General features: G+C 36.5%; 1 protein-coding gene across 1 annotated transcript in view; it reads left to right on the forward strand.

The window, feature by feature from the left end:
* Rpi (Ribose-5-phosphate isomerase) overlaps positions 1 to 15,015 on the forward strand; it is a 36,005-nt gene extending 20,990 nt beyond the window's left edge. Inside the window, exons 6-7 of the mRNA XM_081763031.1 lie at positions 3,642 to 3,741; positions 10,845 to 15,015. Of these exons, the coding sequence (XP_081619157.1) occupies positions 3,642 to 3,741; positions 10,845 to 10,933 (189 nt within the window). The 3' untranslated portion in view covers positions 10,934 to 15,015. The remainder of the gene's footprint in view (positions 1 to 3,641; positions 3,742 to 10,844) is intronic.
* Positions 15,016 to 26,122: the final 11,107 nt, after the last annotated feature.

Raw genomic sequence — 26,122 nt, forward strand, 5'->3', positions numbered from 1 at the left:
ATGTTTCTCATTAATATTTCCTCCGATATTTCGAGCGAAACCGTCGGTCAGCCTTCTTCAGGGTTACACAATGTTTTTTTTAGCACGATCTTCGCATTGTTTTTGTCTCAACAGTGATAATTATGAATATTGCGTTGTGTCAATGAAATATGCACAAGAGTGATCAAAGGTCTCACTCAAAATATCGGAGCAAAAGTTGATGAAGAATATTACAGATGAGTGACTAGTAGATTTACATTGTTAACCAAAGCAAACTTTTTTTTTTTTTTTTTTTTTAATATATATAACGAAAGTCGTAGCTAGCTATATCTTCACTTCAGTTATAACTTCAGTAATTATATAAATGGAAGTAAACCTTACAAATTATAATATATATATATAATAGATAGATAGATACATATCTGGTTTTTAAAAGTTGTCTGCTGGTGTAGTGGCTAGCGCAAGTACCTTTTGTATTGAATCCTGGGTTCAGTCCCCGATGGAGAGAATATTAAAATTTGAATGCATTACGGTGGTTTGAATTCCACGTTAAATTAATCGGTCCACGTCCCAGATGACTTCGGTGATAAAAGGTACACTAAACTTCAACAAACGAACAATAAGCTACATTTAAAAGCATAATTCCTTTATATGAAAAAGGAATGTCTGAACACCAACTTCAAGAATAAGGATATGTGGGAGGTTAGGAAACGGACCGGATAGCATAATGGTGTGAGCACGGGCAATATTAGGTAGAGTTCGATTCCTTGACCAGTCACACATTTTTCTCTCTTTGAATTTAATTGAATGGAATTGAATGCGTGCCTATAGAGAATATGGTGTGGGATGAAATCCTTTATTTCCTCCATTTCATAGCCTTTAGGTGTTTGTTTAAAGGACAAGAACTATTTTCTGAAAAGAAAATCTATGTGAAGTGTACGTCCATTTAGTGTAGAATAACTTATTTATATGCAAGTTCATACTGTTTGCGTTTGGAATTTAGTTGGATGCATTTTGAGCTTTATATAAGCACTGAAAATGTGTCTGTAAGTAACTGACTTCATTTATTGCTTGATTGTATATTCTAACACTTGTAGTTATTCCTGATTTGAAAGTGCATTATATTAATTCCTTTTTATGTAATCAACTGTGAAAACACTTCGTTTCAGAAGAGTAAGCTTGACTTAAATTAGTAAAATACTACCAATTCTGTTGCTAAACCTTTCCAGTAGACCTGAAACATTGTCCAATAGATCTAAAACATTGTAAGTTATCCGTTCTGATATTTTAGTTTCCGAAATATCGGTGGTTTCATCGTATCTCATGGGGGTGATTATTAAAGATGGGAAGTTATTTTTATAAAGTGACTATATAGAATGTCAGTAATTCATTGTGTGTTCATGTAACGAAGTCCAGGAAAGAAAACTATTGAATACCTCGCTATTGTCATAGAAGCTTTTTATTATATAGTTTATTTTATAAAGATGACACTGCACTTTCTTCCTACACCTGTCGTTTCGAGGTGAAAAAAAGAAACTAACTCTGGTAAAGACTACAAAGAGGATCACGCTAAAACCTGCATTTATAAATGGGTTTATACTGGTGGTTGAAGCAGTTAGTAATAATTCTTCTGTGTAATTTAGTAAATAGCAACAATACACTAAACTTCATATACTCACTCATACCTTAAATATGTAAGGTTGCAACCTCAAAAAATTAACCTCAGCACATTTCCATATATATTCACCCTTAAAGTCACCATTTCCAGTCAAGTTGTAAAGTCACCATTGACTTCGTTAAGGATTTTTGCCGAGATATCGCTCTAGCTATTTATTGAAATATCAAAATTCTTTTTGTAGTCAGCGTTCTCCAAATGGGTTAACACTGTTTAGTGATGGACGGTGAAGTCATAGGCGATGACATGACTGTTTGCTTCATGTCTTGCTCGACTTTTGACAGAATATCATCCACTTTTGCTGTCATTAGTCACCCACTGCGAGGAGCATTTTAGACATCGAAATTTCCAGAACAAATGTGATTGAACCACATTGACTGTTTGTTGCTGTTTATAATGTATTTTGCCCATAAGCAGCACAAATTTCGTCACGGATTTACACAGCATTTGCGACATAAAACTAAAATATAGCACAGTTTTGCGGAAAGTTCATTCATTGCGGCGCAATACTTTACGTCTAGTTATCATCTGACCATCTCGTGCGCAAAAGGCTCAATACTTAGACTATATATATATATATATATATATATATATATATATATATATATATATATATATATATATATATATATATATATATATATATATTCCGTAATAAAATCAGTATGATTAGATTTCATATTCCATATCATTGACAAAGTAGCCTTTATGATTTTGTTGCAGAACAAGAGCTAAGTGAGTTGTTACAAAATTTCTAAGCCTAATTATGGAAGGAGCATCTGGAAACTCCAAGCACGTTATCTACCGATGCTCAAATGCACTTATACCGCTAGTAATAAAGATTTAGTCGAAGTCGTAGAGTATGTCATCTACTAGATGCATGGTACCATCATTGATGTCAAAAATGAATAATTTCCAGTTTTATTTTGAAATTTTGGAAGAAATGAGTTAGAAGTGCCAGATCTCGCGAATTAGGTAGATGAGGTACCAATTCGAATTCATAATCCTTAATTGATGCCATGGCGAGAACTGATTGTATCTGGTAGCAATATTGTGATTGAAAAGGACGCCTTTTGTCAATTTCGCACGATTATCCTGTCGAACACGTAGCTTTCGTTGGAAACTTACATAGTTATTCCCGGTTACTTTTCGCCCCTTTGAAAAATAATATCATCATAACCCGAATCCCAGAAATAGCCATAATTTTTCCCGTAAAGATCACTAACTTGGTCTTTTTTGGAGGTAGAGATGGGTGTTTTCACTTGGAATTTTGTTTTAACACGGATTGTAATGGTGGTCCCACTTTCCATCTACTGTTAACGAACCGAGTCAGAAAGGAATTTCTATTTGCCCAGAAAAGCTGAAGATTATCCCTTAAAATGTACACCTGTTTATCTTTCGGTCAGGGACTAATAGTTTGGATACCCATCGTGCTGAAACTTCTCATTTCCAAATGCTGGATGATAATTCTGTCAACGCTTGCAGTAACTCACTGTCTCAGCAATCTGTCTGATCGTTAGTTGACGATCATTTATGGCATTTTCATGGACTTTGACAATGTTTTTTGAGATAGTGTTTCAGAGGGCCTTCCTGGCTGAGGTCATCTTCAATGCTAATTTTCCCCTTCCTAAATTCAACTGCTCAGTTCTTCACTGTGGCACTACCGCGTAATGTAGAAACAATGTGTCCGTGGCTCTCGCGCTGCGTTACACTTTTTACGGAGATATTCAATAACACTCTAAACTTCAGGTTCTCCATTTAATTAAAATTCGCTCACCTTTGGTTTCCTTCACCGCAAAACCACAAAGATATTAACATAAAATTTGGTATACATCCTCTGAAGATTCAATAAATATGCCCTAAAATATTACATGTGTATGTATATTTCTTTGTTAGACTTCGAACTTTTGTAACAACCCTCATATTTTCGGCAAAGAAACAAAAAGATTGTTACTTTTAGCCATATTAATATTGCGTGCCATTTCAGGGACCCTTGATCACTGATAATGGAAATTTCATTCTTGATTGGAGGTTTCCGACACCGATGGACTGGAGTGTAGTGAATGCAGACATAAAAATGATTCCAGGTAAATGTATATTAGATTCCCTAGTAAGATTATTGGTAGTCCTTGTAGAGTGGCAATTAAGTACTTTTATTTATTTTGTTATAACTGTTACACTCACGACGGGACATTTAAGTCATGTAGACTTTATTTCTGGAAGAAAATAGGTAACGTGTGTACTATGTTTGATCCATATCTGGAGCACATGTTCGTGTCCTAAGGAAGTTGTGACTCTGTGAAAAGAAACATTGAATTCCAAGAAAAATAATTCCCTTTTTCGGTCAGGGAACTAGAAATATCGAAGGATGCGTACATAGTTTGATCTGTAATCGAATTTACCCTATTATAGACAGGCTGTAGTAAATTTGTTAATTGTGAATGATGTATCTAAGTATTCGTTAAACAAATAGATTGAAACATTAGAAATTTAGCTTTATCTAAGATCGCTTACTTGGATGGCTAGAATGCTGTGAAGATGACCCCCCGCATAGCGTTTTGTGGTAGTAATCACTGAAGAAAACATCGCAAAAGTCGAAAAATTAGTTCTGGCTGACCGAAGAATAAAATTGTGGCAGATAGTGGAAGAGTTGATGATTAGTAAAACAACGGGTCGGAGAAATTTTGCACGAGCATTTGACTGGGTACTGAAAATACTCTTGCCGCATGACAAGCAAGGACAACAGGACAGTTGTAAAGATTTTTTTGAATGAGCCGGAGACAATCTCGACGAAATTTGCGCCCAAATCGTAACTGTAGATGAGACTTGGATTCTCCAATATGATCCAGAATAGACAGGAGTCTTAAGCAGCGGATTGGAAAAGGAAAAAGGTGGCCAAAGAAATTCAGGGTGGAAAAGTCGGCTTTGAAAGTTATATGGCGACTGTTTTCTGGGACTGTGAAGGTGTTTTGGTGGTCGATTATCCGCCAAAGGACACTACGATGAATGGTCAGTATTACGCAGATTTATTGGCTCAGGTTCGTGTGGCAGACTTAAAAAAGCGTCGTGAGAAACTCACGTGCGAAGTGCAATGTTAACACGGCTCGAGTTTCGAGACAGACCTTAAAAGATACAGATTTTACAGATAGACCACTCACTCTACAGCCCAAACTTGGCCCGAGCAATTACTTTCTTTTTTTCAATCTGAAAAAAAAAAGACCAGAGATTTGAAGATAATGAAATTAAGGCGGTCATATGAGACCATTTTGAAAGCGAAAGAAAAGTTTTATATATATATATATATATATATATATATATATATATATATATATATATATATATATTTACTTATTTATTTATTTTCGGTAGTATTAAAGCACTGTATGCTCAACGTGAAAAATGCATTTCACTCGAGCAGGGCCAAAAATTGAGTGGAGTACTCCACACTTTATGGAACTGTAGGAAAGGAGTGTGGAACTATAATTCTTAAAGTGTGGAGTGGTATTAATGTGAGTACCTTACTTTTCTTGGATTATGTTTTTAAACGCGTTTAGTGTGTCAAACTAAGTCTTACTGATTCAATACATTCATTATGCAATGGGTTACTCAATTCCATATAACTGCTAGTATATGACATTAACCCAGAGTTAATACGTATAGGTGTCTCCTAGATGGCAGGGAAAACCATTGCCAATTTTGAGTTGAAGGAACTTTTTAACTATATTTAGTTTTCAAACGTTTTCGGTTACATTCATATAGTTTTAAAATATGCAACTAACTGCACGTTTATCTGTTGTTTCAATAGGACATTACACTTTTCCGATATAATGAAATATGTTGTTTTGTAGATAAAAATTACACGATCCTTTGAATCCGTTATAGAAATATGCACTACCAGAGATAACATACATCAATAACCGCCAAAAATTTAGCCGAAGCACCGTAGACTCTCAACAACCAATCATAACACAGGAAATATTATCCGTTCGTAAGTTGCATGGGGAAATAATCTCGCTAGCCGGCCCGGGTTAATTCTTTTGTCTATAGATCAGTGTTCGCTGTTTGGTGACGATGCATTATTGTCTTCGGTAAAGTAATTTCATTACTTTAGAAACAATAACGAAAATGGAACAGAGGAAGGGAATAAAGAAACAAAAAGTAAGCCAATGTTCCTCGTCTTTATGCCTGCAGACACGACACCTGACACATGGTTCTCATCTAGTTGATTTACCGGTACTTTGTGCCTACGAGCAGCATAGGGTATTCAATTTTCCATGTTGCTGGGCGTTGGACATTAGGTCTATTTATGTTTATATGGAACATTGAAATTCAAAGCCTCAGTAAAATTATACAGGGATCCCTCCAGGAATTTCTTAGTGTGGGCACCCACTACTGACTAAATATTACCCGGTTTTGAGAAATCGCGCTCACAGTTAGCAGTATGAACAGGTACAGAAGGCAGTAGCCTATAACGCAGTAAATTTGAGCCAAGTTGGGCATGTTGGGGAAAAGAGTACATGGTCTTGTCAGTGGAGAAGTACTTCACCAACTCGGAGTATTTTTTATTCTTTTCACGTATTAACGCGGAAATTTTAAGTGTGGGTAAGGTGCGGGGCGGCGTCCCGGCGATGTTAAGTGCGGAAAACGACGCCCCACGTGGAGGGATCCCTGAAAATAGGTACGCCTACTAATATAAGAAACGTAACATCTGTTTCTGTTTCTTCGTCATTACTTTCCATCGTTTTGTGTATGCTACAGTGATAATGGGGAGTAAGTAGAATGCTGTAGACTAGACCTCCCCGTATCGCTTTTATAAACCTATTTTATATATTTCATTTTTTTTATTTTTATTTTTATTTTTTTTTTTTTTTATTTTTAATTTTTTTTCAAAATTATAGGCCCATGTATAGTTTACAAGTGTTGTTAAATATTGTTACGTGTTTTTTAATGGTTTTACTTCAAGAAATGCCACTTACTGTGTTTTTACAGGCTAAAAACAACATATGTCAATGTGAGTGCAAAAACACTAAGTGCAAAATTACTAAAATCTATATGATAAACAGTTACAAATCTGAATTTTTGACTACAACATACAATCGCAAACAGTATAATGCCTGTCAAATCTGAAAACCCATTCCTAAGTCGCCACAAAGTTATTTGTCCTGATACAGATCTTTTGCAGTTTGCAATGCAATATAGAGAGGCATCATCGTGCAGTATGTTGAAAGGTCTGGACGCTAAAAGCCTTCTCATGAAAATCTGTGGAAATCAGTCATTTCATGCTCTGTCAACAAGTCTAGCCCGAGTTGTTGCTTCGAAACCATTTTCTTCCGATTTTGAAAGACTTATAAGTGACTACAACATATTGAAAATAGATAACATACTCCCTTTGGCTCCCACTACTGTGAAAAATTACCTTCACGTTAATATAAATATGAGTCCGTTGGAAGATTTTAGCCCAACCTCTGCTGTTATGAAATGGCTGGCCAGAAAGGAAAGGCGTTTTAAAGTTGGTAGGAAGTCAAAGGAACAGCCCTGGTATAACGGTGTATTTGCCTCGGCAGAAAACAGACAGACAGCGTGATGATCACGGAAAAATGACAGTGAAATTCTTATGTAAGAAAAAGTGACTTTTTTCTTCCAGTGTGACTATTTTTCTTATCAGTTTGTTTCCTGTATTTTGTGGTTTAATACAATACAATTAAATATGCCAAAATGTTCCTACATAATAATAACAATAATAATAATATTTTTTTGTCGCAGGTAAACATGATGTACTGGACAGAACACTTGATTATGTCAAAACAAATGCTGACTAAACTAGTTTTTCTATACTGTATAAAATTTTTACCAGTGTGGAGCTGTGATTTCGTTGAATTTTAGGCCCTGCACTCGAGGGAGATTATATTTAGAAGTATTTATTTAATTGCAATTTTCCTTTTATTTAATGCCTTAGGGCAGCCCCTGGCATAATATAATTTGTTAATTTTGTCATTAGTTTTTATTTTTCACTTGGCTTTCCCTATATTTATACATTAAAAAAATATAATTCGTTTATTCTGCTGGACTCTTCCTTACCTACCCGTTCCATTAATTTTATCTCTATTAAACTTAATCTGCTTTCGATCCTGTATGATTGTTTTCATTATTTCCTGCAGGTAATTCATTATATAAGTATTAAGTTTAAAAGTTATCATTGGAACAAAAGCTTTCCGAAGCACGGAAAATAAATTCTTTACCAGTAAATGGTGAAAACTTAATCACATACTGAAAAGAATATACTTTGTAAGTTCTTTCGTTAAATACTTCATCATCAGATAAAAAGACAAAAAGAAGTAATGGGGAAAAATGAAGATCAGAAAAGGCAGATATGAAGTGCTTAGGACAGTGGTTCTCAACCTAATTCCTATCACGACCCCCATTTTATCATATACTCTTGCCAGTGACTTCCTTATAATTTCTTGTTTGTAATAAGCTTGTGTGGGATTTTTAATATACCTATTGCGGAAATCTTACGATATCCATCTATTTCTATAATAGTAGAATCCATTTCTTGTATACAGTGAATACACTAACTTCCTTAAAAGCGAATGAATTAAAACCAAATTGGGTCAGTACATTTATATTACATACTGTTTCAGAATGAAGGCCGTTTGAAAATTTTTAAAACTTCATAACTCCCTTAATTTTGGGTTATACAATAATAATAAAAAATAAAATAAAATAGAAAAAAAGAAACCTGTTGAAAATATTTAGTAGACGTTATTTAGTTGTTCTTAACAGTATGTATAAAAAATATGCCTATCAAAAAAAAATTCAAAATAATATTTAAAAATATTTTCCAGTATTAGATTCTAATTATATTTATCTCTTCCGCTTATCTTCGCGATCCTCATGAAACCCTCTCGCGACTCCAGGTTGAGAAACCCTGGCCTATGTTATTCAGAATCCCAGCATTCCAAGTTTGCCCCATCCTGCTGAGCATTCCTTATCTTTTTTTTCTGTAATTTTTCTCTTTTCTTCCCTCCCTATCCGATGAAGCGTTTAGCATTAAGAAGGTGTAGTATATATCAGGGGTTTTCAAACTTTTTAGAGGGGACTACGGTGGCTCAGTGGTAGAGTGTTCACCTCTGGTGCATGGAGTTCCGGATTCAAACCCTGCTCTCGCCAAGTGAACTTTGTGGTGGACAAACACCGTGTGCGTGGGTTTCCTCGGGGTTCTCCCACTTTCTTCATTCCACCATTTCATTCATTTCTCATAATCACCGTCTCCTTTAGCCTAACCGGCATAACCGTGGGACGTAAAACTCAAAAATTTCATTTCATTTTCAAACTTTTTGCAGTTGAGGCTTCCCTCAACCACCAAAATCTGAACGCGCTTCCCCTGTTAAAAATGAAATGTATCAACAACATAAATACATGTGTCCTTAAAAGAAAGACTATCACTATGATAAACTGTTTCATTTATTAATCATTAATGGAAATATCTCACTAACACAGGTGATCTACGTTGTACACACCGACTTACACCTTTTAATGCTATTAGCCGGTGTTAATAATTATAAATTGTGGTATGTCAGTTATTTATGTTAAAATTGAAAAATACGAGCAGAGGGGGAATTTGAATAATAAAAACTGGCACATTTAAATTTTGAGCAAAGTCAATGGGATGTATGAGTTTGTTTAGAGTCACACAATTTATTAAGTCTCGCACATATTTCGAAATGACATGACGCATCTCTTTCTGGAGATTTATATTTGATCTATATTTGGATTTGATCACCGCCATGGCTGAAAATCCGGTTTCGCAGATATAGGAAGTTGCAAAAGGAAGTAGCACTCGCAAGGCCTTCTTACTTAATTCCGGATACTCATTCTTCACTGAGCTCCAAAATTCAGGCAACGATGCAGAGAAACTTGGTCTTCAATGTGCTATCTGAAGAGAGATCAATAAGCTGCTCCTCTTCTCGGGTGGTGAAATTTGGTGGATTCTCTGCGTTGAATGAATTCACGACCCAGTTGTGCTGTGTGTCCTCTGGAAAGTACTTCTCGAATTGGACATATAGTTGTGTTAAGTATTCCTCAAACACTGATTTGATTTCTTCATTTAGCTGGTCCCCGATTTCTTCTAACAACTTGCTTAGTGTAGGAAAGCAGTTACTAATGTTCCCGTCTTCAATGCTTCTCTTCCAAAGCAACAACTTCCTTTTGAAGCCTGACACCTTGATTGACAACTGCAAAAGTGTGTATCGTCCCCTTATAAATACACATTCAAAACATTTAGTTTCTCAGAAATATCACAAAGGTATGCTAGTTTCTGAAGAAAGAGAGAATCGATGAAATTTTCAGCACTGGGATGATTTTCATCCACAAGATATAAGTACAGTTCTTGTTTCAGTTCAAAAACACGAAAATTAATTGCACGGGACAACCAACGTGAGTTGCAATAATACAGGAGAGAAGTATGCACAACTCCCATATCTCACACATTAAAAAAAAAAAAAAAAAAAAAAGCTTTTTTTGGGGCGACTTTTCACATAGTTCACAACTTCTATTACTAATGACACTACTGAGTTTAAGTCACTAGTGAGATTCTTGGAAATAAGGGATACACTGTATAGATTGCAGTGAGTCCAGATACATTAGGGGCTTTCTTACGTATGAAAGCTTGTAATCCTTGATAAAGTCCTGACATAGAGCGAGCACCATCTGTGGATTTCCATACATTTTCTCCAGTCCAGGTTGTTTTCTTTCATGAACTTGTCCACAGTTTCGAACAACCACTAACATGGTTTCACGCGAAATTCCAAAGACACTTAAGAAGACATACTATTCTACAGAGATAAAGTAGATCGTTGGTGGCCATCTAACAAGCATTATAAACGTTTCAACCAAAGGTAAAAGGGTCATCCCTGATCGTATGTGGAAAAGATTTGATACGAAGGCTAGTCCACTATGTATTACTAAAAAAGGGTGCAGACTTAAGTATTACTGTTGCACTATAAATATTTTCCTTTGTAGGATCTTTTTTCAAAAGTTCTTGCGCCGCACAGTTTGAAAACCCTTGGTATATATTTTTTTAATGTATATATTTCCATTATGTTTTGGTACGGATTTCATGTACATATGATGACTGAAATGACACAGTAAACACTTCCTTGAATATAACAGTTATATTTACTTTGTGTAGGTGTAGTGGAAACCGGTCTGTTCGTCAATATGGTAACAAAAGCTTACTTTGGTATGGAAGATGGAAGTGTAAGAGAGAGGACACCTTGAAGTATTAATAATGCTAATGAATAGTGGAATCTAATGGTGATAATTATTTTTTATAAGACTGTTTTTACACAATATGATATGATTGACATAGGTTTAATAAGATTTTTATGTAGTATATGCTAGAGTAAAATAGTGATCGTACGGTGGTTTGTAGAGTTTTATACGCAAGTTATATTTTTGGTATATGTTTTTGCCGTGAGAACAATAGTTGGTAGTTATCGGTACTTGATAGAGTGCTCCAACTGCGTAGAGATAAAAGCAAGGAAATTATGCATAAGTCACTGATATAAAGGATGGATTTCAATGTACGGATTTTATCATCAGTAGTTCATTTCGAATTCGGGAATCATAATAGAAGGGTCGAAAAACTGCAAACTAGATTCAGGTAGCTATATGAACTCGAAACATCAATTCCCCATTTGTAGCCGGGCAGTTGCTCTGTGACAAGCGGAAGATTGGGTTTCCAGTCCGCACAAAATGACTCGTAAGTGGTATACAGCAGTTTGCTATATGATAAAATTACTTGGAGTAAAGTTCAAAATTGCTCTAAATCCTGCGTAGAAGAGTTGTTGGATGTTTTTTCTGTGTTATTCAGGCCTTATTACACCTTTGCATTTTGGCGATACAAAATCTCGTATATCATCGTCTCTCACCAGTGTCAACAGCAAGGTATTAATCTGATCCTTTAACACGCCCGAAGTCAGTGCTTTCATATATATAATCACTGATTTGCTTTTATCTTTACCCACGAGGATTCCCTATATTTTGTTCAGCGTTTTCATAATTGCCATTATACGCAGTATTTTTTGTAGTTACCTCTTACTATAAAAAGTACATACTTTTAAGATCAATGTACATTATGTAATAAATGATTTGTTAAGAGTTTTCTGTACTCTCATGACTTAAGGTGGTAGTTGATTCATCTCTGTTTAAGACTGCAGTTGTTAAATTTAAAATAAAGCTAAGTACGAGAATATTTTTTGTGACGTATTTAATATTGTTGGTGTGCGTTGTTGAAATACCAGAAGTTGTTTCGTCAGTTAACTGTACTTAAACGTTGGTTATTCCAATTTGTGTCTTTTGTGTGAACGTACCATTTCTTTTAAGCATATTTTATGAATTCAATTAAGGATGTAAATGTAAATAGGATTTCCGTTATTTTTTTTCCTTATTCAACCATGACGTCAGAAATGATCTTTTAACTCTACTGAAAGTAATGTATGCATACATGAGATAATATAAATAGCTTTCCTATGAATTTAAAGGCAAGTTTACACTGTTAGAATTTGAGATGTTATTTACTCGTTTTTTATTTTTTTTATTACATATTTGCCTCATTATTGATACTTAATAAGTGATTGTAGGGTAAAATGTACAACGAATATATAAATTGGTATTAAATAAAAATACCCATGCGAGTAATACTGGCGGTAATAATGCTCTTATTTATTTACTTATCGATATATAAGGGCAAGAATATGTTAAGATTGTACTTATATATATTGTATCAATAAACTTCTTCCGAAGTGTTTGTATCGTGAGCTGCTGGTGTGCCGGTCAACAGAGTTCGTTTTTTGCGACGTATGTGAGTTATGGTTAAATTGGTAGTCAGTAAAGAAAAAAAAAAGTATAATTTACCCATCTCAAATAAAATCTCATTAATACCAATGTTAAAATGTCCTTTTTAATTCGTGTTTTTAATTGAAGCTTATGTCACTCTTGCTTTATCAGTGTTGCTGTCATATGTGTGAAAATTATAATTAATTGTTTAATTTAAAAATTTGATTCCTTTTTATTGTGATTCAATAGCATTAGGCCAAGGTTTGTTGAGATTGTCAGGATCCGAATTGAGTTTCGGCTTTCTTGTTTCTTAGGTATTACTTCCTGATTTTCAGACGTAGATGTTCACTGTGCTAACTTCAGGCGTACTCTTAAGTTGGTGTTTTGATTAACCTGAAAATGTGTTCGTGTTCTTTTATTGTTACTTTAATACAGAAATACCTGTCATAATGTGGTTAATTGGTTCTAAAAAGCGTTTGCACTATTTAGATATACCTCGAACAATGTGGTTTTCCAATGAATTGAAGTTGAATTTGTCCGTTATGAAAATGTAGGATAACAAGTTTTAAAATTAATATGTAAATAAATAATGTAGAAAACTCTTTTAATCATATACAAGTTGAAAAAATAAATAAATAAATAAATGAAAAGTAAAATATTTCAGTTTACCTCCCACTGTTATTCTCTCTAAAGGAGACGAATGATTTATGAAAGCAATTGATAGAATGAGAATGTTGGAGGAAATGGAAGAATATGTAGAGAATACAGAATACTTCGGTGTGATTTGTAGGTGCTAACTGTGTAAGTAAGTAGCCCCATTGGTATTTAAATAAAAATGGTTAAATAGAATACTCCTCGCTGTGAAATTCCATGCAATGAACGTTAGTAATACCAATCACTCTGTTTACTTAAATATACTCAAGTATAAGCTCAGATATTATGCTCAAATATACTTTTATTCTAACAAGCTTGACTTATTTCAACTACTCAGTTGGCTTAAACATTTCCAGATTAGGAAACTAGCATTATAAGAACTCACATATGTCCTAGTTACTGCTGTGATTATTTTTAAAAATTTGAATTTGCAATTATATTCCCAATTTGTAAATATGTGTTAATAATAAATGCCGCGTAAGAGTAAAATCCATGTTGAAATCCACGTGATGCATGGTATTTCTTGGTATCAAAGTACTCATTTATTTTAGTATTCACAAACAGAGAGGAAAAGAGGTGAGAGAAAAAGTCGTGAAATTGCAGGCAGTAGTGATAAACTTTCACAATGGATGTAATTTAGAAACAAGTAGTCTTAAACTTCTTTCATTTAATACAGAAATTTTGTTGCTTTTTTTTTTTTTTTTTTTTTAGATATCAATGATCGGGGAACCCTTGGTGCCATTTTGGTCGTTTGCAGAATGTGTCGTAATATAATGTGTCCTATAATGTTCTCTCCCTAGCTGAAAAACTAATAGTTACACGTCTACCTTCAAGCACTAACTGCTCAACTTTTGCTATCATGCTTGTCTGTAGCCGTTGAGGGACGACCTTCTCGTGGGTCATGAACATCATGTAAATTTGTACGATCATTTTTGAGTCCTATCTTCCAATGTTACATTGTGTCGTAAGATTTGCATCCCTTACTGTGTGCATTCGCTCTCTCTTGTATCGTTCGTGCCGATTTTCTTTGAAGATTGAGAAACCTAATCACATCTCAGTATTCGGTTTTGTTCAACGTGCTGCTGCTGCTGCCTAGTTTTCTGGCTGTTATACATCAATCATTAGGACACACATTAGTAAAATGCCAACCTATCAATGTGCAGGTTTTTACATTACTATCATGGTTAGGGTAAGATCTTTCTGACCTCCCCTCATAGTGCCGACGAAGTTCTTGTTGATATGGTTAAATATATTTTTCAGAAAGTCCAATAGTTGAGTACCCTTAAGAACAAAATTAAATTTTCAGATCAAAATCTTATTACTAGTTTCTTGTTTATATATATCCCACCGCAAGTTACTCGTATGTATTTTGTATTAACCTATTTTTGTGTAACTGTATTTTTAGTTATATACACATAATAAGGAACTTGTCAAAAATGTGATTTTTTTAAAAAATCATGTTGATTATTGTAATCATGAATGAATTTTTTTCTTTGCGGTAGCAGTTTATGTGTGTGTTGTTTGAGTAATCTCTATTCAGAAACATCGGAACTTTTCTTATTAGCAATGCTGTCCTGGCCATATCTTTAGCGATTCACCTATGACTTGTCAGTCTCAATAATGTTACTAAACTTCAGTATCATCCTCTGCCGCGCCAGCTCGAAATGTGGAATGTTAGGAAATATGTATCCGATGTTGTTGAACGGAAGATACTCAATATTGTTTGACATGGTGTACAGGAAAAGGTTATTTGAATATTTTCAATTGATTGCCATATCATTTATTATTTTTATGCATTTTATTAAAGAGAAATATGTAGATATGTATATTTTTGTCAAAGAGGAAAATAAATCGGTGTGGAGAAAACATTTCAAGGATTTATTCATAAGATGAATATCATTTATTTATTTAACAATCACCAGATGGAGCTCAGAGGCCATTTTATACTGGATACCTAGAGGACAAGAAATTTTAATTAATTTATTTATTAGGTACTGTTTTTTCAGTTGAATAAAAGGAACGCTCTCACAAAACTACTGACATATGATACCACCTTTTTAATGTTATTTCATTCAACGCTTTATCTCTGCATGTCTGTATTTATCAGTTTGCAGTCAATATGTAACCTTACCTCCAGTACAAGTGTTCGTTCCACAAAACTTACAAATTCTAAGTGTTTCTTACAAATGGCTGAATAATATTATATTAAACAGAACTAAGAGAAAAAGTAATTTTATGTGCTAATTTCTCGTAAAAATATGTTGTAAAAGACTTCATCTGGATGTTGACATGCCTGCTACAGCATAAGGCCCAACATCGCTCTAGATCCGTGCTGCGGTCAGTTAAAATCTTGTGTGCATAGGAAGACTTAATGTCGGTACAACATTGAGCAAAATATATGTCAACTATTAATATTAGATCAAACTATTAATTACGAACTTAAGCTGCAAGAGATCTTAGTTGACAGAAATAAAAATAACTCTGTCACTAGGTATCAGCATTAATAAACGCACATTATCTATAATACCTGTGGAATAAAATTTCACTAAGATTTTGCAAGTGTTATTTCGTAATTTCTTGGTTGCCACGCAAAATATATGTTCATATTTCTGATATTCACATATCTTTAAAACTAGTACAAATGTCCTATCTTGATATTCATCTATATATTTTTTTAATCGATAATTGTTTAAAGTCGACAGAGTATGCTTTATTACAGCTTACAATATAGAAATTTGAGTATGTTCGCCATATTTATCCATAGAGAAATGCAAAAACAACAAATGACTTTAAATAATGAATGCTTACACCAAAACATGAAAAAGTATTACGTCAACCTTGGTGCGAAAATGCGTCATCTCGGAGCTATAGCCTGCAGAAAATTAAAAGGAACTATAAAATAAAGGGCAATAACTCGAGAACGATGGCAGATCAAGGTCGAATGAAAGAACAGTAATTATTTTGAATCTAGATTCAATTTATCCACTAGTGGATGTGAAACAGGGGTGACGAAGGTTGTTAGTAAAAGTAAATTTATAAAGTCTTGTATGGATGAGAAGGAACTGAAAACCATACTTTCAATATATATTGGCTTATTAATGGAATCTAGACGTAAAATTACTGTTCTTTACTCGACCTTCAATCGACATTTCATTGCTGAACTTACGACTCTTGAGCTGTTTTCGGTGGGCTGTACCTCCGAAATGATGCATTTGTGCATCTACACAGACCATTATTCATTTAACAAAGTTTTTTTTTTTTTTTTTTTTTTCGATCACACTGAATATTCTATTCTAACAATATGTGGATATTCCAAATATAAAGGATTGTACAATAGACTTTCATATACTGCACAATACATACATAATCATCTTAGATCTAGAAGGACAAGAAAAACCTAAGAAGAAAGAACGAGAACTGAGAAACAGCGATTAACAAGTGGTCCATTACATATAGGGGAAAGTATTTCGAGATTTATATTTGTGAAATGCTTTTAATGTCTTATCAAATTTTAGTCTAAGCAGTAGCTCAGTGGTAAAGCGCTTACTTCTGATATTAGTACGGTTCAATTCTAAGCTCTGTGAGTTTGTAGTGAACAACATCGCGTCTATTTTTTGCTGATTTGACTGTTTCTTTCCACATTTTCATTCCATTTTTTCATGATCGCATTCATTAATCGTCCTTTTCTTTTAGCCTAAAGGAAATAAGAGTGGAACGTTAATTTTTACTATCAAACCTACAGATTGACTTCCTTGTGTAAAAATCATTTCTCAAACATATTTCATTCGATTGGCGCTATTGATGTGTGAGTCGTCACTTGACACTGTTAGTTTGAATCAAAAGAGAAAGTAATTCCATAGCGTTCTTATCACAGGTACAGTATATTGTTGTCTCAATCTCATCAAACCACTTCTTAAGGAACAAATTGTTCAAATAATTTATCTTAAAACTTAAGTTCAAAAAGGTTACAGTAGATGATTCAAAATGGTTAGAATTAAACAGGATCGGTGGTGGTGGGGATTCAAGCACTAAATATCAGGACATGCGATATATATATATATATATATATATATATATATATATATATATGGTGACGTGTGACGTGAGACAATAATGACAAGGACTTATAACTTCTATGTATTTCAGTTTTATGGCTCAATTCAGTATAATACATATTTTGCATAACACTTACACAAGGCAGGCATAATTGTAGCTGTTACACGCGTAAGCAATAAAACATTGCATCAGCCGCACAGAAATTTGATAAAATTTTGCCTGGCATTAATTTTAAGCAAACCATTTTAAAAGTTCTTACAAGGGACGTATGCAAATCGTGACAGCTAGATATTTATGAAAATTGGTACCCTTACTAATTGTGGATCGCTAATCATCGTGGTGATAGTCACTCTGTGCGGAAATACCTTGTTTACCCACTACATATAAAAAATATATCACCCAGTGACCGGGTGAAGTCGTGCCAAATTATAACCTAAAAAGGCATAAAATGAAAAATGTTTACAACTAACGTGATACATACGGGAGGGGGACACGTGTCCAATAACACGGCAATAGTGTCGCACAAGCAGTGTTGCCACCCCAACACAAACTTATAGTTTTTCAAATAGAACATATACAATTTTGAGGCATTAAAACAATTGACATAAAACGTGAAAAGCAAACGGTAGGCTATCAGTGTTGTCAAATAAGGGAGATATGATGCTCTAAAGTTGAGAAATTATGGGACCAATACAGTGAAACGAACAAACGTACAAGAAGACTGCAGAAAGAACAACTGTACAGTAAGGAGTAAACCACAGCGTCCAGTGACTAACATGCTTGATACAGGATTCACCTAGAAAAGGGTGCGTGTTAGAGTAGCCGCAGAAAGAAGTTCCATGTGACAGAATGCGGAAATGTAAATAGGAAGTCTTCCTTCCTGTAGTGCAGGAATTCCAATGGCGTCTATGAGGAATCGATATCTCAAGCCGTTTCCTAAAGCTATAAAACGAACTGTCTTGGGATTGCAACACTACATAAAATCCTGCGTGCCTTCCAAAACATAGAAACTACGGCTTAGCGCCTGGAAATATTACAGAAAAGCTGTGGCACGAAAGGTAACAAACTTGTGACAGGAAAGTAATTCAGAATCGATTCGCAAAGATTAATGACCTGTGATAGGTGTTAGTGAAGAGTATAGGAAACGTTAACATGTGAGACAATGATGAAGACAACACACACTGCATTCAGGCTAATAGTAATATACAGGCGTAAAATATTTTAACATAATACACCAATACACACGACATAAAAACTATAGATAGTATCGTAAAATACGTATATTTCTCGCCCTAGCCGCACACTCGATATGAAGCACTAAGCCCGTTAGTCACTGGATGTTATGGTTTACTCCCTACTGTACATTTGTTCCTTACGCGGTCTTGTTGTTGTACATTTGTTCGTTTCTCCGTACGGGTCCCATAATTTCTCAACTAAAATTTAGGAGCCTCGTATCTCCTTTATTTGAGAACACTGATAACTCTTCGTGTGCTTATTTTCTTTCACATTTTATGCCAATTGTGTTAATGCCATAAAACTGTATACGCTCTACTTAAAGAACTATAAGTTTGTATTGGGGTGGCAGCACTGCTTGTGTGACACTACTGCCATGTTATTGGGAATGTGTCCCTCTCCCATAGGTTTCAGGTTACCTGCAGACATTTTCAATTTTCTGGCGTTTTTAGGGTAACTCGTCACAGCCTCACTCGGTCACTGCGTGGTGTATATATTATATGCGTAGCGGGTAAACAAGGCATTTCCTAGCGATCCACACTTAGTCAAGGTACCAATTTTCATAAATATCTAGCTGTCACGATACGTCCCTTGTTAGTAATGTAAGTAGTTTTACCATGTTCCAAAGTATTCTTTTTAAAAAAATCACTTTAGTTGGTGCAATAAACATGATTTACCAAGGCTTCTATAATCGCCCCATTTTGTTATACTATGGTGGGCAGTTATAGCAATAGAAAAAAAAAGAACAATTCTGACAGGGTTCTCTTTTAGCAAGAATATAAAATTTGAAGAAGAAAACATATCAAACCAGTGCTTATTGGAACTCTGTTTAAGGTCTACTAAATTGGATGTCTCTGTGAACATTTATGACATACCTATGTAGATACCTACATTACAGCTGAAAAACTACTTCGATGTTGATGTAAAATAGAATGTTTTTCGTCTTCTTATCCTAAATGGACATAAACTATTTATAAAAGAAAACTGTGCAATGGCAGGAAAAATGTACAAATGGGTTTCTGGATATAAAGGTTTAACTTTTCTCAATAGAACAGGACCTCAGATATTGACTGAAAAGTCGCCAGCTATTACATGTGCCTATAGCAAATCTCTTAATACAGTTGACAATATAAGCTATATACACTTCCAAAATATGCAGGGACTGTAAACGTTTTAAATAAATAGAGGCCTAAAAGTTTTAAAGTCTATTTGTGTGTTTTCATAGTTAAATTGTTCTTTTGCTATAGAATAATTGTAATAAAGTCTGACAATAAAGTAATGAAAATTGTTGAAAAAAAACTTCCATTTTTAACCAACCACAATGTGATCACCTTCCAAGTACTCCCCTTGTGCCTGCACACACTTACTCCATCGCAGTGTTGGGCAAAATCAATTGAAATCAATTGCAATTGATCAATCAATTGAAAGTAATTGCTCTGAAAATCAATTGCAATTGATTTCAATTTGTAATTGACAATTAATTTCAATTGCAATTGAATTCAATCATAAAATTTGCAATTAAATTTTCTTCAATTGTTAATTGTTAATTGGTCACCAGGCAATTGAAACTTTTAATTGTTAATTGTCAATTGCAAAGGGTGCAATTGAAACATTTAATTGTTAATTGCAATTGACAATTGAAACTTGTAATTGTTAATTGTAATTGTTAATTGTAATTGTTAATTGCAATTGAAATCAGCAATTAAAACTGAAGATAAGAAGATGTGTGTGTATTGTGTTGTCCACTTGTTACTGTTTTACATATTTCAAATAAGGTACTTATAAGAAATGCTGGATACCTACCATCCCTTCCCCCCCCCCTGGGAAGAAAGCCAGGAAACTAAGTATTTTTTAAAATATGTTTATGGTTCTATCCCCCTCGAAAGAACTCTATATGCCCGTCATGAATACAATAGGAATGGGCACCAGCGAGTTCGAGCGAGTTTTCTTTAAAACTCGACTCGACTCGAAGCACACATCTTTGAGCTCGACTTGAGATCTCGGCTCGAAAAATTTCCCCCAACTCGACTCGAATTCGGATCGAGTTTCCAGTCGAGTCGAGCCAATTCGAGCTAAATCCTTTGTGCAGTTCCAAGTACTACTATCTTCAAGTATCCTACATAGACAATATAATAATCAATGATACTACTACTACTACTATAATTAATTATCATTATAACACCGTGTACCTGTATAAACATGGAATATAGGCGGTTTGTATCTGAATACTAAAAATTAGTTGACTGTCGATCTCGGTCGTCAAGAAATCTTCAGGAAGCAAGGACATCGGTCACGAGGTTCTTGGTTTGAGTTCAGGAGGAGCAAGTATTCGGGCTCGAGCCAAAAATTGTTAGAAGTTATGGGACTTCAGCCAAACATGTTCAAAACTGCCCGACCCAGGTTTAGGGTTGTCAATAGCTCAAGCGGCTCGCTCACAGCTTATTCACTTATCGAGCCGAACCGAGAAGTGAGCCGAGCCAACAGCTCATCCAACCGAGCCAGCTCCAGCCGATGGCTCACACGAGCCGAGCCGAATTGAGCTGATTGCTTACCCCAACCGAGCCCGTTCTAGCCATCGGCTCAGTTGAGCTGACTCGAACCCAGCCTATGGATTCGTTTCAACGGAGCTGGTTCGAGCCATTGGCTCCAATCGAGCCGAGCCGATGACTCGTCTTTACCGAGCCGGTTCAAGCCATTGGCTCAATTGAGCCCAGTCGATGGGTAATCCCAACCAAGTCAGCTCAAGCTGTACGCTCAGTTGAACCAAGCCGAGTCGGTTGACATCACTATTCCGGTTGGGCTTCTACTTTGGCTAAAAAATTGGACCGTGCAGTTCTCAGCCTTGATGGTAAGAACTACAAAAAATGATAAGAAATCTTTAGTTTTACGTCTCACGCTTATGCCGGATAGGCTAAAGGAGACGGTGATGATAGGAAATGAATGAAATGAAGAAAGTGGGAGGAAACGGGAGAACCCCGAGAAAATCCACGAGCACGGTGTTTGTCCACCACAACGTACAAACTGCGCGAGCTGGGATCGAACCAGGGACCTCAAGCACCGGAGGTGAACGCTCTACCACTGACCCACCGCGCCAACTGGTAAGAACTACAGTATATACTTATATTGGTGTTCACGGCGTCATTAACTTGTTCCGCCACCAACGAATTTCAAGGTACTTTGTTTTGCAACTTTTGTGCGTGTTTTGTGTCGCTTTATGCGCCTATTCCCACATTTTGTGCATCACCGGAAGTGGGTCAAAATGGACCTACAAATATGGCGGAACAAGTTATTGCTCTTCCGCCACCAATGAGATTGTTTCCTTCACATCGTTTTGTGCGTCTACTTCCGTTTTGTACGTCGTGGGAAGTGGGTTAAAATGAGTCCCCAAGGTGGACCCTTTTGTACGTCTATTTCGACGTTTTGTGCGTCACTGGAAGACGGTCAAAATGGGCCTCGAAGGTGGGACGAAAATGACCCACTGCTCCTCCACTACCGAATTTCGATATCCTTCCTTTCGCATCTACTACTGAATTTTCGTGCTGTTTCGTGCCCCCATTTCCACGTTTCGTGCGTCACCAGAAATGGGTCAAAATGGGCTTCCAAGGTAGGACGAAAATGACACACTGTTCCGCCACTATCGAATTTCGAGGTCGTTAATTTCACATCGCGTACCCTTTTGTGCGCCTATTTCGACGTTTTGTACGTCACTGGAAGATGGTCAAAATGGGCCTCGAAGGTGGGATGAAAATGACCGAGAGTTCCGCCACTACTGAATTTCGATATCCTTCCTTTTGCATCAACTAGTGGATTTTCGTGCCGTTTCGTGCCCTTATTTCCACGTTTTGTGCGTCACCGTAAATGGGTCAAAATGGGCTTCCAAGATGGGACGAAAATGACCGAGAGTTCCGCTACTATCGAATTTCGAGGTCGTTAATTTCACATTGCATACCCTTTTGTGCGCGTATTTCGACGTTTTGTGCGTCACTGGAAGACGGTCAAAATGGGCCTCGAAGGTGGGACGAAAATGACCCACTGCTCCGCCACTATACCTACCGAATTTCGTGGTCCTTCCTTTCGCGTCAAGTAGTGAATTTCGTGCCGTTTCGTGCTCTTATTTTCACGTTTTGCGCGTCACCAGAAGTGTGTGAAAATGGACGTCCAAAGTGTGACCAAAATGATCCATTGTTCCGACACTATCGTATTTCTAGGTCGTTTCTTTCGCATCGTTTAGTGATTATTTTTTAAAAAGTTTTCTGTGCCTACTTCCTCGTCTTGTGCGTCACCGGAAGTGAGTTAAACGGGTCTTTAAAGTGGGAGTTAAATGGCTCACTATTCCGCCACTATCGAATTTCGGGGTTGGTTCTTTCGCATCGTTTAGTGTGTATTTTGTACCGTTCTGTTCGCCTACTTCCACGTTTTGAGCATCACCAGAAATGCGCCAAAATGGTCCATCAATGTGTGAGAAAATAGAGCCATTGTTCCGCCACTATCGAATTTGGGGGGTCGTTTCTTTCGCATCGTATAGTACCGTTTGTACCGTTTTGTGCTCCTATTTCCACTTTAGTGCTTCTATTTCCACTTTAGTGCGACAACAAAAATGGGTCAAAATGGCCTACAAGTATAGCGGAATAACTTAATGCTGTTTCGTCACCATCAAATGAGGTCGTTTCCTTCACACTTTTTATACATGATTTGTGTCGCTTTGTGCATCAGTGAAAGAGGGTCAAAATGGATCTTGAAAGTGGAATGAATATGTCTTTTTCTGCCATATTTGTAGGTCACCTTTGACCCACTTTCGTTGGCCTACAAAACGTGAAAAGTATGCGCAGAAACGGTATAAATATGCACTAAACAATGCGAAAAAAGCGACCTTGAAATTCGATACTGGTGGGAGAGTGGATCAGTTTTCTTCCCACATTGAATGCCCATTTTGACCCACTACCATTGATTCACAAAACGTGGAAATAGGCTTACAAAACGGTAGAAAACACGCACAAGACGATGTGAAGGAAACGACCTCAAAATCGTTCCTGACGGAACAGCATTAACTTGTTCCGCCATATTTGTAGGATAACATTGACCCATTCCCGGTGACGCAGAAAACGAGGAAATAGGCGCACAAAACGACACAAAAATGGAAATTTAGCTTAATTACAAGGAAATTTTAAGTTTGTAAGCTTAATTATATGGAAAATTATATACATTTTTCCTTTACGTTGGTCTACTTTACGTTGATTTGGGACTTTTAAATTGTATTCATTTTTCCACTGAAAAATATGTATAATTCAACAAGTTGATTTGATTTGCTTTTGGGGTTTAACGTCCCGGTCAGCAGCGAGGCTATATGAGACATGGACCTACTGATTAACGTGGAATCCGAACCACATGAGCTCCCGCCGGGAATCGAACCCGGGTTTCCCACGCCAAAGGCGCGTACGCTAACCGCTTAGCCACGGATGAGCTCTATGATTCAACAAGGAAATATTTATTAGTTATAATTATAATAATTATCTATATAATTGAATTCATTGTAATTTGGTCCATAACAAACACTTTACCATTTCGTACTAGCTGTTATGCCCGTTCTTCGCACGGATCAGATAAAATATCAATGTAAACAAACTGAACAACGGGAGAACAATTAAGAAACATTTCTAACATTGGATATATTTTGTGTGAATATATATCCAACAACGTACATGTGTTTTCATTGGGAAGGCCGATGGGGCTGAATTTGAACGTAAACACTATCGCTGCCGTGTCGTGACAAAACGCTGTAACTTTGGCGGAGAAGTTATGCGAAAATGAGCCGTAAAGTTTTCATCCGAAAATGTGATCTGTATCGTGTAGAACCAGTGTACCTAGGCAATAATGGTCAACCAATCAATTTTCACCAAATTTAATCACACAACATGCATTTACTTAACATTACATGTAACCACGTGTTTCCAAAGTCAAGATACACTGGATCTACACGATACAGATCACATTTTCTGATGAAAACTTTACGGCCCTTTTTCGCAAAACTGCTCCGCCAAAGTTACAGCGTTTTGTCACGACACGGCAGATCGGGGGTGTCACTATACGTCTGAGCAACCCCGATAAATATGGATTCGACACAAATTCTACTACTTTTACATGTCCCGGTGAACGCCCCCTCAGACCCCCTTGGTTCGTATTGTGAAACAATCTCCTCTGGCCCCCACCAACCCCCAACTAATACCACGGAAACTATGAATGTGACACTAACATCTGCCATTTTCTACTACTTTTTACATATGGCGGTAAAAATCCCTATAATCCTCTGGTTCCAATTTTGAAAAAAACAATGCCTCTGGTCCGCAGCCGATGGGGGCTGTATTTGGAAGTCAACGCCTGTGGAAGTATCACCATTCATCTCAGCGACAGCGAAAACTATGGATTTGACACTAATATCGGTCACTTTCCATTAGTTTTACATGTCTCGCAATTCCCCACCCCCGGTGACTCCCGGGCCGCATACAATGGTGGCTAAATTTGAAAATCATCGCTAATGAAAGTATCACCATTGATCTCAGCCACCGCGAAAACTACGGATTTGACATCGGTCACTGTGGATTATTTTTACATGTCTCGTGATCCCCTTCATAATGCCCCCGTTTCTTATCTGATGGGGGCTAAATGTGAAAGTAAACGCGGTCTTGAGTTTCACCAATGAGCTCAGCTACCCCGAAAACTATGAATTTGACATTAATATCGGTCATTTTCGATTATTTTTTTACATGTCTCGGAATTCCCCCCTCTGGTGACCCAAGGCCCGCATACAACGATGGATGAATTTGAAAGTCCGCTAATGGTAGTGTCACCATTGATATCAGCAACCGCGAAAACTATGGATTTGACACTAATATCGGTCATTTTGGATTACTTGTACGTTTCGGTATCCCCCCCCCCCCATTGACCCACGGCCCGTAGCAGAATACGGTGAATTTGGAAGTTAATGCGATCGGAGTTTCACCATTGATCTCAGTGACCGCAAAAACTATGAAATCGACACTGATATCGGTCATTTTCTACTACTTTTACATGTCCCGGTAAACGCCCCCCTGAGACCCCCTGGTTCGAATTTTTTCGAAAAAGCTTTGCCTTGGTGTGGGACCTGGACCAAGGTATGTTTGACCAAAATTTGGTAACTCTCGGTCGACTTGTCTGGTCCCCAGGCCGGTCCCGGTAAACGTCTCCTGGAGACCCCCTAGTAAGGAATTAAAAAAAAAAACTCTTCGTCTTGGTCTGGGGCGTAGACCAAGCTACCCGTGACCAAATTTTGAAAAGTTTCGGTCCACTCGTCTCGTCCACAGGCCGCACAAAGATAGACACACGGACACACGAACAAACTATTTTATTTATATTAGAAAGGTCAGATCCGCCGTTATTGTATTAGTGCGATTCTTGAGCGATTGCGATTAGTGATAATTAGTGATAAAACTCCGATTAGTGATAATTTTATAGGCTTGTTTTATTACAAGTTTAAACTCTTTAGTCAGTAGAGAAGAGGGCGTGAATCATGGGTCAGAGTTGATGACAATGGGTTTTGGCGGGTCTGTGGGTCACAGTGGGTAAGAGTGATTTATGGTGGGTGGTGGGTCAGAGTGGGTCACGGTGGGTCGTGGGTCACGACGGGTGGTGAGTCAATTGGTCGTGGCTAAA

Source organism: Thermobia domestica, chromosome 1, assembly GCF_964235325.1.
Source record: "Thermobia domestica chromosome 1, izTheDome1.hap1.1, whole genome shotgun sequence".
NCBI classification, from domain to species: Eukaryota; Metazoa; Arthropoda; class Insecta; order Zygentoma; family Lepismatidae; genus Thermobia; species Thermobia domestica.